The 18294-nt window shown below is 37.6% G+C and overlaps 1 protein-coding gene across 6 annotated transcripts in view; it reads left to right on the top strand.

Moving 5' to 3' along the window:
* Positions 1–18294, top strand: part of APC (APC regulator of WNT signaling pathway) — a 136536-nt gene that overhangs the window by 96802 nt on the left and 21440 nt on the right. For 4 of the 6 annotated variants that reach the window (XM_059916882.1, XM_059916880.1, XM_059916881.1 and 1 more), the window contains 4 exons: positions 1390–1494; positions 13295–13393; positions 15896–16274; positions 17981–18076. In XM_059916882.1, coding sequence (XP_059772865.1) covers positions 1390–1494; positions 13295–13393; positions 15896–16274; positions 17981–18076 — 679 coding nt within the window. The remainder of the gene's footprint in view (positions 1–1389; positions 1495–13294; positions 13394–15895; positions 16275–17980; positions 18077–18294) is intronic. The other 2 variants (XM_059916885.1, XM_059916884.1) reach the window with 1 other exon arrangement.

The raw sequence follows: 18294 nt of genomic DNA, 5'->3' as shown, positions 1-18294 counted from the left end.
TATCCCCATCCCATTTCCTAGGACTCCTGTTTGTATTTAGATCTCAGTTCAGACAAGGCTTCCTAAGGGAGCTCTTCCCCCCAAGTCCCCACAACATATGGCGTCCCTCTGGTGTATATCCTTACAGCGCCCTGTACCCTTCTTCAGAGTACTTGTCAAAGTTTTAACTCTATTGTCGTTTCTCTCATTATTTGATAGTATCCCTGACTAGACTGAAGCTTGAAGAGTGCGTTGAGCAGTGTCTGGTTTTGCCAGCGCTGTATTCCCCAGCACCTAGTGAAAGTAACCGACGTGGCAGATACTCAGTACTCTTATATTGACGTCTTCAATTATGTTAGTGTCAAATCTTGGTGGATTTAGTGGTTTTTGATTCATTTTGTCTCTAGATTGATTTTGTATTCTCTACTTTTGTTGATTTTGTTGAATTTCGTAGTGTAACTTTCCCATGGTGATATTTTTTCTTCTGTTTCTGAATTATTGGGACTACCTCTCTTTTGCCTGTATATAACTTATACTAGTTTATTGATGGAAATATTGGTAAATTATTAAGTCACATCTTAAATGGTCTAGGAAAGCTTTATGTTTAAAGAAATTCTAGTGGAAGCCATTTTGTAATACAGTTTTCCACTATTATGTCAAATTTTTTAAAGTGTAATTTTTATTTTTGCGTTATGATTTTCCTAGGGTAGGCACATTTGTGATTGTTTCTATAAAAGATAATGGAAAAGTTATTTTATTTCTTTGATTCTGCAGTGATATTTTTTCAAAGTGACTGCTTTGTACTGGATATAATCTCTCTTGAAATGACTGCTTTTACTGGATATAATCTGTCACTTTCATTTTACATAGCAGATGGTGGCTACATTAGAAAAGGTTTTTGGTTTTTTTCAGATGAGAAACTTAAGAACTTATCTGTTGGTTTCATATGACTTTTATTAGCAGAAGATGTATATATATATTCTGTGTATAAACATAGTTATACAGAAGGTGTTTTTAAGCTTAGGTTAATAGTTTACCTGTTATATTTGCAGCTCTAGTAAACGCCAGAGCCATGTTACCTTGCGGAAAAGACAGTTATTTGTTCTAGTTGGGTTATATCCCTGATAGTGATGTGAGCACAGCTGGTGGAGGATGGTGTTTCTGTGAGTCTCAGAAAATCCTTTGTCTTGTGTGGCTCTAATGCTCGAGGGACACACTTCACTTTCCTTTTACCGAAATAGTCGACAGTCAACCCTGCTGGAGCTGATGAAGTATAAAGTGCAGTTCCATGCTTTTGTAAACCTGTATAACTGAGGCATTCAAAGCTTTAAAGCAAGAACGAAGGAAAGCTCTGGGCTAAGAAAGCATACACCATTTTTGTATGTAATGATGTTAACTCCATATTAACAGAGGTCATCTCAGAGCAAGCATGAAGCCGGCTCACATGAAGCTGAGCGACAGAATGAAAGTCAAGGAGTGGCAGAAATCAACATGGCAACTTCGGGTAGTGGTCAGGTAAATAAATTATTTTATTAATTTTTTTTCCAATTAACTATTTAAATATTTAAAAAGGAATACAGAGTGAGATGATTCTCAGAAAGATCTGTAAATCTTATCTACTTTCTTAGTCTTGAATGGATATCTCCAGAAGAATTCAGTACCAAAATGCTATGTCATTTTTCTTTATTATATCTAACAATAATGCTTTCAAAATTTCTAAGTATATCTTATAGCTCTAAATTGTGTGTCTCTGTTTTAGCCTAAAATGATTAGCATGAGAAGAATTTTTTTGAAAAATAAATACTAAGCTGCATTTTGGTCATATGTGATTTGACCTAGTTATTATTGCTTGCATTTGAATAGGTTTGCTCTTTCTCTGTGGCATTCTTTGCAAAGACATTTTTATGTTTTTAAAAAATGGTCATAAGAACTTATAGTTCTTGTTTTATGTTGTACTTCAAGGTTACATAAATCTAGAAATTTAAATCCTATCACTGAAAAAGATGATTCTAATGCTCATACCAAGTAGAAACATAGCCTAATGATGTTTACTATTGTCATCTTTAGCAAAATTACGGAAGTCAATTTTTTTTTTTTTAATGTAGAACTGTTATCTTGTTATGTTGCCATCAGTCTTCTATTAGAGTTTTATTGGAATGCACCCTACTATGACAGTATTTTTCTTTGGAGTGTTCTGTATTCTCCACATTTTTTCAATGAATATTTTATGTTGTAAATGAATCATTTTTTTAAATACAATTTCACTAAGTTAATTTTAAGGAAATTTTCTTACTGTTGATATAAAATATTCCCTTAGTGTCTGTAGGTTACTTTTAATGATACTATTTATTTTAAAAGAGCCTGCTTCTATTAGTTCATTAAAATTTAAAGCTTAAAATGTCTCATACTTGAGTACTTAAATTTATTTTACTGAGTTAAAACAAAAAGATAATTCATTTTAATATTACTGGTGAGCACTGTAGTGGAGAAAACTCTATAGATGGTAAATTAGGGAAATTATATCTAAATAGCACATTTGGGTTATTTCTTTGTGTATTGTTTAGGGAATTCTTTGGGAACATTATGTGTTCCTACACATATGTAGAAAGAAAAAAAGTTCTGTCTTTTTGATAGAAAAAAAAAATTGTTTGCTTAGGATTAGACCCACTATTAGTGCTTTGGGTTGTATTCCAATTATTATATACTTTAACGCCTCACCTATCCAATAAGCTGGATATTCATTAAAAAAAATCGGATCCCTATTACACTTCTTACATCAAAATTAATTCTAAGTAGATTAGATTTGATGTCAAAAATGAAAACTATTAAAAATACCAAAAGATAAGAAGAAAATGAGGGTAGAATTTTTATAATCATGAAGTGGGTAGGAAACCATAAGAGAAAGGAACAGTAGGTTTCATATAAAAATGTAAAACTTCAGTATGCCATAAAATCATAGCAAAGTTACAAGATCACATTAATGATGCTACAGCTACTCCCAGATCCTAATGTAGATGAGTAATATATATCTGTGGGACTGTGATTCAGTTATGCCAAGATTCCTTTAACCTGTCTTAATAGGATCTACCCATGTGACAACCGCTTGGGGTTTGTTCATTTGCTTTGTTTTATTATTTGCTCCAGAGACAAAAACCATTGACACTAATTAAAAATGAAAATAATCTTTTTGACTCTCTCAGGATCACAGTAGCATGATCTACCAAAGCTGCTATCCTGGTGCCCTTATCTCTACCACTTTGTGGAAATTCATTCTACCTCACCTGGTTTCCTGCCCACATCCACTCTGCCGGAATGATCTTTACATGAGTAAATCACCCTCTTTGTAAAATCCTTTGTTGGCGTCCCTTGGTTCTTAGAATAAGATAACCCTTTATTGTGACCTATATAATCTGGCTCCTTCGCAACGTGTTAGCTGTATGTCACACTTTGCTCTCAGCACTTCTGCCGCGCTGACCTTCCCTGGGCTTTCTCCTCTGCAGCCCGCACACCGTCTGCTCCTGTTCCATGTAGTGCTCTTCTCGTCCCACTCCACTCAGTTAACATCCGTTTGTGTGTGTCTGAGCTTCAGCATGACTTTCTCAAGAGGCTTGAACTCTCCACATCCCATTATTAAACGCTGTCCTAGCTTGTTCTTCTCCTTTGCAGACCACATTTGCAGTTTTATGTTTATGTCTGTGATTATTTCTGTTTTCCCCAGTAGATTGTAAGCTCCAGAAGGGCAAAGATCCTTTCCAGTTTTATCCATTTTTATATCCCCACAATCCCTGATAAATAGTAGATAACAACAATAAATATATGTAGGTTGGAAGGAATGACTAACATCCCTTCTAGAAATAAGGTTTCTTGACCTGTGATTAATCTCCCCTGGAAGTTAAATGAAAAGAGAAAGCTAAAAGTAAATTATACAGATCAGATCCCTGCTTGCTTAGTATATAACTATGTGTGTAATTCATTTATGAATTGATCCTCAGCTTTTCTGTTTAATGTTTAGAACCAGATCTCTAGTGATATAACCAGTAAGTAGTAATGAACTTCAACAAAGAGTGGGAAAGAGAGAAAATGGTAGGAGGACCTTTTCTGCTGCTAGTAATGTGTTTTTAAACCTTTTATTATGGAAAATTTCAAATATATACAGAGGCAGAGAGAATAATATAGTAATCTACATGTACCCTATCTACTTGCCCTCCCATTTTATTTTTGGAAAAGATCCCAGCCATCATTTCTTGCATAAATACTTCACTGTGTATTTCCAAAAGATACGAACACATTTTGGGGGGACTTCCCTGGTGGTGCAATGGTTAAGACTCCATGCTCCCAGTGCGAGGGGCTTGGGTTCAATCCCTGGTCAGGGAACTAGATCCCACATGCATGCCACAACTAAGGAGCCCATGTGCTGCAATGAAGACCCAGCACAACCAAATACATTTTTTAAAAAAAAGAATACTTTTTTTTAATTGAAGTATGGTTGATTTACAATATTGTTACTTCCAGGTGTACAGCAAAGTGATTCAGTTATACATATATTTTTTTCCAATTCTTTTCCCTTATAGGTTATTACAAGATATTGAATATAGTTCCCTGTGCTATACAGTAAATTCTTGTTGTTTATCTAATTTATATATATGGAGGTGTATATCTGTTAATCCCATGCTCCTGTTTTATCCCTCCTTCCCTTTCCCCTTTGGTAACCATAAGTTTGTTTTCTGTGTCTAAGATTACTTTTTTTAAAATTGAAGTATAGCTGATTTGCATTATTATGTTAGTTTCAACTGTACAGCAAAGTGACTCAGTAATTTTTTATTCAGATTATTTGTATCTGTTAATCCCATACCATTAATCTATCCTTTTCTCCTTCCCCTGTGATAACCATAAGTTTGTTTTCTGTGTCTATGAGTCTGTTTCTGTTTTGTATATAGATTCATTTGTATTATTTTTTAGATTGCCCCATATAAGTGATATCATATAATATTTGTCTTTCTCTGTCTGACTTGCCTCACTTAGTATGATATTCTCTAAGTCCATCCATGTTGCTGCAGGTGGCAGTATTTCATTCTTTTTTGTGGCTGAATAAAATTCCATTGTATCTTCTTAAACTGATCATCTGTTGATGGGCACTTGGGTTGTTTCCGTGTCTTGGCTGTTGTAAATAGTGCTGCTGTGAACATTGGGGTGCGTGTATCTTTTTGAATTAGAGTTTTCCTCTTTTCTGGATTTATGCCCAGGAGTGAGATTGCTGGATCATATGGTAGTTCTATTTTTAGCTTTTTAAGGAACCTCCATACTGTTTTTCACAGTGGCCGTACCAATTAACATTTCCACTAACAGTGTAGGAGGGCTCCCTTTTCTCCACATTCTTTCCAGACTTTTTAATGATGGCCATTCTGACCGGTGTGAGGTGATACCTCATTGTGGTTTTGATTTGCATTTCTCTAGTAATTAGCGATGTTGAGCATCTTTTCATGTGCTTGTTGGTCATCTGTATGTCTTCTTTGGAGGAATGTCTGTTTAGGTCTTCTGTCCATCTTTTGATTGGGTTGTCTGTTTTTTTGATATTAAGTTGTATGAGCTGTTTGTACATTTTGGATATTAACCCTTTGTCAGTTGCATCATTTGTGCATATATTTTCTCCCAGTCCGTAGGTTGTCTTTGTTTTGTTGATGGGTTTTTTGTTTTTTGGTTTTCCTTTGCTGTGTGAAAGCTTTTAAGTTTGATTAGGTCCCATTTGATTATTTTTGCTTTTATTTCTTTTGCCTTGGGAGACTGATCTAAGAAAATATTGCTATAATTTATGTCTGAGAATGTTTGCCTATGTCTTCTTCTAGGAGTTTTATGGTGTCATGTCTTATATTTAGGTCTTTAAACCAATTTGAGTTTATGGTTGATGGAGTGTTCTAACTTCATTGATTTTCATGTAGCTGTCCAGCTTTCTGAACACTACTTGCTGAAGAGACTGTCTTTTCTCCATTGTGTATTCTTGCCTCCTTTGTCAAAGATTAATTGACCATAGGTGTGTGGGTTTATTTCTGGGCTCTTTATTTTGTTCCGTTGGTCTATATGTCTGTTTTTGTGCAAACACCATACTGTTTTGATTACTGTAGCTTTGTAGTATTGTCCGAAGTCCCAAAGCAATCTACAAGATTTAATGCAATTCCTATTAAAATGCCCATGACATTTTTCACAGAACTAGAACAAATAATACTAAAATTTATATGGAACCACAAAAGACCCAAAATTGCTAAAGCAATCCTGGGAAAAAAGGACAAAGAACAGTTTTTTAAAGTGCATAACTACAGTGCCATTATTACACTGCCAAAGAAACTAACAGTAATTCCTTAGTAGCATCAGATATCTAGTCAGTATTCAAATTTGCAATTGTTTCATAAATGTCATAATTTTTCAGTTTATTTGACTCTGGTCAGATAAGGTTCGTGCACAGAGATTGGTTAATATGTCTTTGAAGCCTCTTTTAATCTATAGGTTTCCTCTTTGTCTCTCAGTTTTTTGCTATATGTTTGTTGACTAACCAAAGTTATTTGTTTTCTAGTGTTTTCCATAGTCTGGATTTTGCTGATAACATCTCCACGGTGAAGTTTGACATGATCCTCTATCTTCTGTATTTCCTATAAATTGGTATTTAGATCTAGAGATGTGATCAGATTTGGTTTCAAGCCCCCCCCCCCCTTTTTGGACAAGACTTTTTCATAGATGGCATTGTGGTCTTCCATCAGGAAGCACAAAATGTCTGGTTTTCTCTCTTTTTGTGGTATTAACAGCCATTGATACTTAATGCTTAGCTCCATTAATTCATTAGGGGTTACAAAATTAGCTGTAGTATTTCTATAAAGAGAAACTTCTCCTTATCTACTGTTTGACTACTTCCAGATACGGTTTGTATGAAAAGAAGGCAAGGTGAGGGGAGTGGTTGCTTCTTCCCCCTCATGTCAAGTTTCATAGTGAGTTAGAGACTGCTGCTACCTTTATGGTGAACCCTTTTGAGTCACTTTGTAAAGTGAGCAAGCAGAGGATAGAAGAGGGGTTCCAACCCAGCAAGTGTAATTGAAATTGACTGTATCCCAGCTGTGCTAATTTAACTGCCAGGCATAGTCCTTCTAGGGTCCCTCAGCAAACATTTGAGTGCCTGTAATGGCAATGGATATTTAAGGGTGAATAAAGGGGAATCAGAAGATAGATGCTTGATTCTAATATGTAGTGAAAAGGAATTGTATTTACTTGGAGGGGCCCCCTCCAGACAGTTCATCTTATCCCCACCTCTCTGCTCCTTAGCCCATTTTTCACTCTGCTGTTAACTTTCTCCCCCACCCCTTTTACCTGAAAGATAATATAAAACTCATCACTGTTCAGGATCTGTTTACTGAGGATCTGCATTATGCCAAGACTGTTCTCAACCCTCGGGTGTGGTGGTGGGCTAGGTAGATGTTACCTTGTCCTCAAGAAACTTATCATCTAGAAGTAAGACAGATGAGCATTTTCCACAAAGTGTGTTAAGTAGTATGAAAGGGCAAGTACGTAGTGCTACAGCACTTAACCTAGTGTTGGGGTGATTTTCATCCTAGAGGAAGTTACAAATTAATTTATTCTGACACCTTAAGAATGATTGGGTAAATTAGGAACAGTAATCTAGGTGAAAGATGATGGTGGCCTTGGGGGTTAGGGAAGAATTGATAGATGTGAGAGAGTCATTTAGTCAGCAGATATCTGAGTATCTGAGAGGATTTAGAAACTATAATCCATAAGGGTTAGTGTTGGATGCGAGGGCTGAGGAGGAAGGAGAAGTCAGGAATGACTTCCAGGTTTTTGTCATAGGCAGCTACAAGGATGGTGATACATTTCAGTGCTAACACTAGATGAGGAACAAGTTTGTGAGGGAAAATAATCTAGTTTCAAAAATGTTAAGTTTCAAGATGTTAAGTCTGAGACAATGAAGCAGAAATGTCAAGTAGGCTATTAGATAGTGGGTTTGGAATCAAAGGGAAGGGTGAAAAATGTGATAATTAAAGGTATGGGAGATTTTTATATCCCCTGTGATTATAGAAAGAGAAGATGAAGACCTGGGCTAAAAAATTCCAAAGCAAGGGAATAACATTGTTGTTCCAAAAGAGAAAATAGTTAACAATATCCACCATTGACTGTAAGGACTTGAAAATTTTCCTTTAGGTTTCACCAAAAAAAGAACTTCAGTGCTGATCTTGGCAAGAGCCATTTCATTGGCTTTCTTCTCTACCATGTGATATTGGAGTGAGTTGAGGTTTAAATTGGAAGGTTAAAAAGTAGAAGAGAGCAATTTTAGCTAACTCAGAAAGTCTGAGTGTGAACTGCCCAAGAGAGAAAAGGCCATTAACTGACACAGAGTAGAGATTTGAGAGAAAATTGAGAGATTATTTTTCTTTTTATAAAATAGAAGAGATAAGCATATTTGAATGGTAATGGGAAGGAGCCAGTAGAGAAAAAGATTGAAGGTCCAAAAGAGCAAAGAGAAGTGGGGAGGGAAAGGATCTAGAGCACACATGAAGGGACGGGCCTTAGGTAGCAGAAGGGGTGCCTCTGAAGCAATAGCAGGAGGAGATGGAGATGGGTGTGGAGGCAGGTAATTTTGTCAGTTTGGTAGCAGCAAGTTTGAGGGAGTTTTGTCTGATGGCTTCTATTTCTCTGCAAATTAGAAGGTAAAATTATTTGTGGTAAAGGAGACATATCCAAAATAGCCACTGTGAGCAAAGAAGGGAGAGCTGACTAGGGAAACACAAGGATTACAGATGGAGGACTAAGGGCCCAGGTGTACTGGTGACCATAAATGTTACATGGGCAGCACCCTGGAGAATTGTGTGATATTCTCACATGCTCATATTTCTCAAATACTGCTCAGCAGTCCATATTAGGGTGTAGAGAAAACAGACAGTTGGATTCATCTACAATTGCAATGTTTCCAGGCAGGTGGGATGGAATAGCCATGGGGCAAAGATATTGAAAACTGACAAGAGAATTACGGAAGTGATGGACCACGAAAACATTCAAGGTGGAGTATGTAGGGACATTCATGTGCTGGACATTCCAGTCATTTTAAAGACACTTTCTTGGGGAAGGTTAAAGGAGATTGCCAGAAGAATAGGTTTTCAGAGTTACCATAGGATAACTAAATGCATTATTCAGAGATGGTACATTTTAGGGTGATGGAAATGGTCTAGGATACAGCCATAGATGTCAGTGACTAAAATGGAGTAGAGGAGAAAAACGTCACTGAAGATACCAGAGAACTGAGAGACCACGGTTTTGAATGGGGCATAAGTTACCCAGAATGGTGGCAGTAATTGAAGTAGAAGGAGGTCAGTGACCCTTGTGCCCAAGTTGTTTAATGATTGAAGACAGTGATTGAGTGGTTAGTAGGTGATAGCACTGGGGAAAGGGAAAAGTGATTATAACACAAGGAGATTTGGGGCTATTACCGGAAGGTGGAGAAATAATAGTTTCAAAGTGGTGTTGAAGAGTGAGGAAAACATAGGCTTATGCTACCTCCTGACGCCAAAGTACATGGGATATAGGAGAGAGGGCTGCAGGAGGAGGTGGTGTCCAATAAGAGCTAGGTTTCAGTTAAGGCCAGGAATGAAAGGAGCATTATGTGAAAAGTTGAGGAGGTATGGGTATTTATGGAGCATGGAACCTAAATTTCACAAGGAAGTTTGGATAGGAAAGAAAATAGTAGGAAATAGTGTCTCACACACGTCTTAAGGCTGACAGTTGGAAATGATATGTTTTTGGACTTAGGTTTTGGACAGTGAGCAAGGCTGATTTAGTGGATGTAAAATATGGCTGATTTAATAGGTCTTGAGTTTGAGAGAGAGTTAATGATGCTCATTTCTTCAGAATTTAGTGATGAGTCGGGTGGGAAATACTTCTTAGGAAGGTACCATTTCTTGCAGGTTACCATTTCTCTGGTTCCTCTGAAAGATGTCGGTGCAGGCCTAGCCATAATAAAAAGGCCCAGGAAAGATTCTCAGGGCTCGAGTTCTAGGCCTATAGGTAGTGTGGGTATGGGAATGTTCTCTTGGAATCTCCTTATAAGAAATGCATCTGGATTTCTAGCTAGAGAGTTTGGGAGAACAGAGCGGTGAGTGTCCCAAAATCAAGGAGCTGTATAGGAAGGTACGGAGACTGAAGCTTAAAGATGATTTGGTGTCTACACTGAAATGAATGTCCGGAACATGTTTTAGTGTGGACATGGGTTTTCCCTTGTTTCATAGTTTAACCTCTTATTTCTCTTTTGTTTCAAACAATGTGTTAATTATCTATTGCTGCTTGACAATTTTAGCAAAATCAACATTTATTATTGTTTCTGTAGGTCAGGAATCCTGGTGCAGCTTAGCTGAGTGCCTCTGGTTCAGGGTCTCTCACAGGCTGCAGTCACGGTGTTAGCTGGGGCCGCAGTCATTTCAAGACTTGACTTGGGGAAGATGTGCTTCTAAGCTCACTCATATGGCTGTTGGCAGGCCTCATGTCCTCAGGCTGTTGGCCAGTGATATCATGTCCTTGCCGCCAGGGTCTTTACAAAGGGCGTTTCACAACGTAGTATCTGGCCTCCCTCAGAGAGCACAAGAGAGGATGTCCAGGATGGAAGCCACAGTCTTCGTAACCTTATCTTGGAAGTGACTTCTCATCACGTCTGCAGCAGTCTGTTCACTAGAAGCCATTCACTAAATCTAGCCCACAGTCAAAGGCAGGGCGATTACGTGTGAATACCAGGAAACAAGGATCGTTAGGGGTTGTGTTAGATCCTCACTACCAGAAACAGTAAAAATACTTAGATATCCTCAAAGACAGTATGTTTGGAACTTCCCTGGTGGTGCAGTGGTTATGAATCCACCTGCCAATGCAGGGAACACAGGTTTGAGCCCTGGTCCGCGAAGATCCCACATGCCGCGGAGCAACTAAGCCTGCGCGCCACAACTACTGAGCCTGCGCTCTAGAACCCGCGAGCCACAACAAAGACACGCCACTGCAATGAGAAGCCTATGCACCACAACGAAGAGTAGTCCCCGCTCGCCACCACTAGAGAAAGCCTGCACACAGCAACGAAGACCCAACACGGCCAAAAATAAATAAATAAATTAATTTTTTTAAAAAGAGACAGTATGTTTGCTTCAGGATAAGGAGTCATTCCCCTTCTACTGTAGAGCAAGAGAGGCCCCTTGCCTGAGTCTCCTTAAAAAGCCCCCTGACTATTCTCTTTACCTTGAGTCTTTGTCCCTCAACTCCATCTTCTTTATTGCAATCAGAATGAGCTCTTTATCTCCAAATCAGTCAGTGAATCAGCTTCTGTCTCTCCCCTCTCTTTCTTTCTCTCCCTCTCTCCCTCTCCCTCTTTCTCTCTCTCTCTCTCTCTCTCTCTCTCTCACACACACAAACTCACACACACACACACAAACACACACACGTTCTTTCTGACCTTTGCTTATGCTTCTGCCTCGTCTGGGCTGCCCTGTGGCTAACTCTCCTCCTTTTTATTAGCTAAGCTCTTCCTCGTAGTTCAAAATCGATAGCACTTTACTCTGTACTCCCAGGACTGAGTATATGCCATTCCTGTGTGTGCATGTGGCCTCTGTCAGAGCACTTACTACTGTATATTTACATGTTGAGCAACCTGTCTAGAGTCTGTGTGCGGTGAGGATGGGAATATCTTACTCACTTACATCCCTAGTGACTAGCACTGTACCGAGAAAGTAGCAAGAGCTCAGTAAATGTTTGTTGTTTGGTTGCATGTGAATTGAAATACCATTATAGAAGCACCCAGTAGCTAGTGGCAGTGGAAGGAGTTGCAGGATGTCTTTCTCTGCTGCCTGTTCTCCCTACCCTGAGGGGTACTAACCTGCTGCTCCAGATTGAGAAGTATCCCTAGAGGACTAACCAACATAAAGCACCCAGACCCATAGAAGGAGTAGAGACTAGAAAGGGTAGCCACTCTGAGACTCTGTTCTAGTATTCTTAATCTAACCCTAGATTTCCCTATGTGGGTGTGAATAAGTGGGTCTTCATGCTTTTATATGCGGAGACATAAAAAAGACCTCTCAAGTTGCAACTTCTTAAAATCAGCTTTATTGAGGAAAGACTAACATACTCATTTAAAATATACAGTTAAATGGATTTCACATTACAGTTTTTTTCTGCAGTTACATTTACAAATGTAATTTTCTCTTAAAACTTTTTTTTTTTTAATAATAGCCATTCTGACAGGTGTGAAGTGATATCTGGTTTTGATTTGTATTTCTGCAATAACTGGTGACGTTGGGCATCTTTTCATGTGCCTGTATGTCTTCCTTGGAGAAATGTCTATTCAGGTCTTCAGGTCATTTTTTGATTGGGTTGTTTGTTTTTTTGATACTGAGTCATGTGAGCTGTTTATATACTTTGGATATTAATCCCTTGTTGGTCACATCATTTGCAAATGTTTTCTCCCATTCTGTAGGTTGTCTTTCGTTTTGTCTGTGGTTTCCATTGCCATGCAAAAGCTTTTAAGTTTAGTTGGGTTCCGTTTGTTTATTTTTGCTTTTATTTCCTTCGCCTTAGGAGACAGATCCAAAAAACATTACTACAATTTATGTCAGAGAGTGTTCTGCCTATATTCTTTTCTAGCATGCTTTCCATATTTATCCCTTTACACAGACTCTTCCATTCATTCTCCCAAAATCCAAGGCCTACCTTTAAGTATAACTTATCTTATTCAGTCTTTAATAGTTCTTAAGCAAGTAGTTGTTTCTGTTTTCTGTCAGTATTTTATGCATTCTTCTTACTAAGTGCTCATGATATCTCAGTACAATTATTTATTTTTTCATGCCTTTCTCCAATAGAGGTTTCAAGTAGTCTTTTTTCTACTCTGAGTCCTGGAGAACTTGATCTGTACGAAATTCACAGTTAGTTTTGTGGTAATTTAGAGCATTTTGTCACTCAGTGGAGCTTTCTACCAATCAATTTATATTTAACTGAATGTGGTTTCATGCCTTTTAATTTGTGAAAGAATATTACTCTTAGAATTTCTGCAGTGTTCGGTTACTTCCACATTGTACCTTAACTGTCTTTTGCAGCAATCTTTTTTCCTTCAGTGTTTCTCTAAACTCTACTTAAGTTCATAGGTAAAAATATTCATTTTGAGCAGTTATAATGTTCACACTTTTAATGGTATATTTAGCTGTTTACCCTAAAGACAGTTCATTTGGAGTACCTTAACATGAAGTTAGCTGTATTTATCTATAATCTAAATTATACTGTCTATAATTTGCTTAATTTCTAGGGTTCAACTGCACGAATAGATCACGAAACAGCCAGTGTTTTGAGTTCTAGCAGCACACATTCTGCTCCTCGAAGGCTGACAAGTCATCTGGGAACCAAGGTAATAGATTATAAGCACTGAGCACTCCCTGTGACTTCTGCCTCTGTGCCTTGCCTGCAACGGCACACACCTCCACTTCCCACCCCACCGAAAAATGACTGTCAGAGTCCTAGCCAGCCTTCAGAAACCTTCTTGGGCTTTCCTTCTTTACAAAACGTTTTCTGATTTCCAGGGTCCTCTCACCTCCCCATGCAATCTGTCTACCTCCTTTGAATCACTACAGTTGGAGCACAGGGACTGTTTTTTATCCTTTGCAGCATCTAGCACAGAATCTGCACATAATGAGTGTTTAATAAATACTTAGTGGATGGAAAAATTATTGAAATTGAATGTTATCCTATCCACTGCTGATAAGTGAGTTTTCTTAGGGTCTCTTAGATGTTAGTAAATATTTTGGGGGACTTGAGAATAGTATGTTTGAAAAGAAAATAATTATTTTATTATTGTTTTAAAGCCAGAGGCTTTACTATTATATGAACAAAGATGAAATTCTAATATTACTAAGCAGTATATTTTCAGTTAAATCTAAATAATTCCACTAGTTGTTTTCACAGCATACTCTACATAGTCTTTTTTACTTTAATAATATAGTGGCTCTTAGGAAAAGCATTACTGAAATAACTAATGTCGATTTAAGAAATGAATTTTAGAGTATCAATGGTATTGTTAATATGAAACTTAATCCTTTTAGTAACTCACATTGGTTACTACTTGGGACCACTAGGATGCCAGTAACTGCTGGGAGTTGTATGTTTATTATCTCTGATCTTCTCGAAAACCCTTTGAGGTATTCTTGCCCCTCTTTTTAAAATGAGAATACTGAAGCCAAAAAAAGATTCAGACAGCTGAATCGTGTAATTAAATTGGAATTCAACCCCAGATCTGTCCAACATCAACAAGTAGTTTTCACTATAAAGAAAATGTTTAATATTCAACAGTACTATTGCATGAAAACTGGCAGCTAGAATACCATTTCCTTTTGAAGTGATTTATGTATGATAATATTAAGACCTTACTACATTTTTGAATGCCAGTTACTGTGCTATACATGTGTTATTTTATTTAATCTTCACAAAGAAAACCCTATTAGGTAAATTTCTCCATTTTGCAACTGAGACAACTGGGCCTCAGAGAATTCAAATAACTTGGTCGTGTCACACCACTCACTTGTAAATGGTGGAGTCAGAATTTGAAAGACTATTTATCCACAGTTCTGTACTGCCTTCCTAATAAAAGTTTCATATGTAAGAGTAGTGTGTGTTTACCCATTTAGAGTAGAGTTTCTCAGCCTCAGCATTACTGGCTGGATAATTCCTCATTACATTGTAGGATGTTTGCAGCATCCCTGGTCTTTACCTACTAGATGCCCGAAGCTTTTCCTCCCGAAGTTGTGACCGCCGAAAATGTCTCCAAGACGTTGCCAAAAGTGTCTCAGGGTGGCTAAAACTGCCCCTGGTTAAGAACCACTAATTTACAGATATGAGACATTTATGTAATGGCCTCTACTTTTATGCAGTAGCTCTCACTTTAAAATGAGGTTGGTCACAGTGCAGGATAACTGGGTACTGTTTCCTGTTTCTAATCTGCTTCTAAGTAAATTCTTAGAATTTATGGTCAGGGAGTAATTGATGCTTACCAGCTGCTTTTAAAAAAAAATTGAATAAGAATCCTGGCTTTGTATCCCTGTATGATCAGAGCATTCTCCTTTTTATAACAAGATATTTTTACATGTATAAGGGAGAAATCATAACTTTAACAATATTATACAGTAAGTCCCCTACATATGAACCTTCAAGTTACAAACTTTCAAAGATGCGAATGTATTGTAAACCTATTACAGTATAGTACTAAATGCCGATTGTGTTAGTTGGGTCCCTGGGCTAACTTTGTTGGACTTATGAACAAATTGGACTTGTGAACGTGCTCTCAGAATGGAACTCGTCCATATGTAGGGGACTTAACTATAATTATAATCTGGTGAAGGTTACCAATTGCTGAGAGCTAGTACTTAGTAAGTAATAATTGCAGAAAAATATTTTCTCTTTATTGATTATGGTTGTAGATTTTAAAAATTAAAATTTTAAATTGTGTAAAGAATTTAGATAAACCACATTTCTGACTCTGCGTGTGTGTTGGCGGGGATGGGTGTGTGTGGTGTGGGGGGAGATATGAGAGAGAGAGAGAGAAATCAGTTGATTGTCATTCATTATAATCAGTGGATTATCACCAGCTGATCCAGACAAACAGCAATTTAGGTTTATGCAAGAACCTACTTTCTCTTTTTCAACACTATATACTACCACTACTAATATTTACTCATAAACAAGTTGGTGATGATTATATTATATGGATTTTGAAATAACGCTCATTACTTCATCCTGGAAAGGGGTTTTTGTTTTTGTTTTTAATGAGTTACAATAAATATCCCATTCATCACTTCATTGGTGTTGGCTTTTGGATATTAAAGTCATAATTTTGTTTCTAAACTCATTTGGCCCACAGGTGGAAATGGTGTATTCATTGTTGTCAATGCTTGGTACTCATGATAAGGATGATATGTCGCGAACTTTGCTAGCTATGTCTAGCTCCCAAGACAGCTGTATATCCATGCGACAGTCTGGATGTCTTCCTCTCCTCATCCAGCTTTTACATGGCAATGACAAAGACTCTGTGTTGTTGGGAAATTCCCGGGGCAGTAAAGAGGCTCGGGCCAGGGCCAGTGCAGCACTCCACAACATCATTCACTCACAGCCTGATGACAAGAGAGGCAGGCGTGAAATCCGAGTCCTTCATCTTTTGGAACAGATACGAGCTTACTGTGAAACCTGTTGGGAGTGGCAGGAAGCCCATGAACAAGGCATGGACCAGGACAAAAATCCAAGTATGTTCCGTATGGTGCATGTTACAAAGCAAATGTAAAAGTTTTTGAAATGAAAACTTTAAATTAGGATGGTGTCTTTATGAATAGGCGTGGGAAATTCATATTAGCCATCTACGCTGCTAACATAGTTTAAAGCTTAATTTCTCTATTTCTCTAGAAAAAATTAGCAAAGGAAAATGTTATATGTACTACAGTGCGACCACAAAAGAACAGAAAATCAAGACAGAGTCATAGCATAGCAGATCTAGAGAGAACTTGAGCGATTATGTCCTCCATCTCTTGAGATTAAGCTCAAGAAAGTGACTTTACACAAGTTCCTTCAGCTGTTAGTGACCAACCCGTAATCTCTTACATTTGCATATCACTCTACTCAGTGGATACAGAGCTGTGTTATATATGTTATTTGATCCTTACAACAACCTTGTGAAGTAGGAAGGGAAGATATTATCATCTCCATTTTACAGATGAAGAAACTGAGGCTCAGAGAGGCTAAAAGACTTGCCTGTGGCCTCACAGCTAGTGGGTGGTGGAGGCAGGATCAGAGGTCAGATCTCCTGACTCTCAGCCCAGTGCTCTTCCTACTTCACCATCCTGCTTCAGGCCATGGGGCCCCAGTTGCTGGGGTGATCAGCCTCCCAGCTCTTTGCTCAGGGAGAAACCCTTGGCCACCAGCCCCTCTCCTTCAGGAGCAGGGAACATGGGAGTTGGGACCTTTGGGGACATAACTTACTTCATTCCTGTAGCAAGAACCAAAAGCAGTAAGTATATAAGGTAAGACCTTCCTTTCACCTGATAAGAACACCCACATGCGCACACACACATGACAAAGGACTATTGTATCAGTATCTTGATTGCGGGAGTAGGAGAAAGAGTGATGTTGAGAACATGATCTATAAAGATTTAGATTTTTTTTAGGTAGGTATAAAGGTGAATTTATTTAAAATTTAAAAGTTTTCAAGAATAGAGTACAGCAGAAATGTCCTTTATATCTGTTTGTCCTAGGGATGAGGAGAACTATAGGATGCTTTACTGGAAGAACATTGTCTTTCTGGATTGTTTTCTTTGTCCACAATTATATAATGACTCGCATTTTGTGCTCTTAATACCTATTCTCAGAAAAGTTAAATAGAATAAATATTATTACTTCTGAAAAATAGACTTGCTTTTTAAATTTTTATTTCAAGTAACAGTTTTGAAACTTTGTGCATAGTATTAAATGTGCAGGTACATTTTCTTGGACACCTTGTCTTTAAATTTTTGTTTACTATCTGGTATCTGTATAGTAAGCTTTCTATACTAGGTTTATACTAGGTTTCTCTACTACATTTGTATACAGCCATGTGTCTTTAAGTTTAAATAGAGATTGCAAATAAAAAGTTTTATACCAAAATGTTTTTATTATTTCATATAGCCAATATAATTTTTAAGTTATTTGAATTATAGCATAAACCTGCATGGGACTTAGTCCGGCAGACTTGGTCAAAGGCTGATGAGAGGTAGACATTTTTATGGAACCAAAAAAAACCCTTACATTTTCCTTTCCATGTTTGTAGTATTTATTCATCTCTTCAGCAAATACTTGTTGATTCACTAAACTGCTATGCATTAGGGATGTATTAGTGAGCCCTGAGTATTTTTTAAGTATAATAAATATCACTACTTTTGAGAAAACAAAGCATATGGTTTATGTCAATTTTATCTTTCAGTGCCAGCTCCTGTTGAACATCAAATCTGTCCTGCTGTGTGTGTTCTAATGAAACTTTCGTTTGATGAGGAGCATAGACACGCAATGAATGAACTTGGTAAGACAAAATGTTTCTTAATGCCATAGGAGAATACTAAAGATTTTTCATCATTGTTGAATTAGGATATAAGGCCACTAACTTTTATTACCATCTGCTTCCTCCTTGTAGCAAATGACTATACTCTGGTTTCCAGAGGAGACAGACAATGTCCTAAGTGGCAGAAACTGCTACCCTTGTAACCTAACTTGGATTTTTAAAATCTTAGCCAAAGGTTG

Source organism: Balaenoptera ricei, chromosome 3, assembly GCF_028023285.1.
Source record: "Balaenoptera ricei isolate mBalRic1 chromosome 3, mBalRic1.hap2, whole genome shotgun sequence".
NCBI lineage: Eukaryota > Metazoa > Chordata > Mammalia > Artiodactyla > Balaenopteridae > Balaenoptera > Balaenoptera ricei.
Note: the sequence above shows the minus strand (reverse complement) of the source record. Positions and strands in the feature narration are given on the sequence as shown.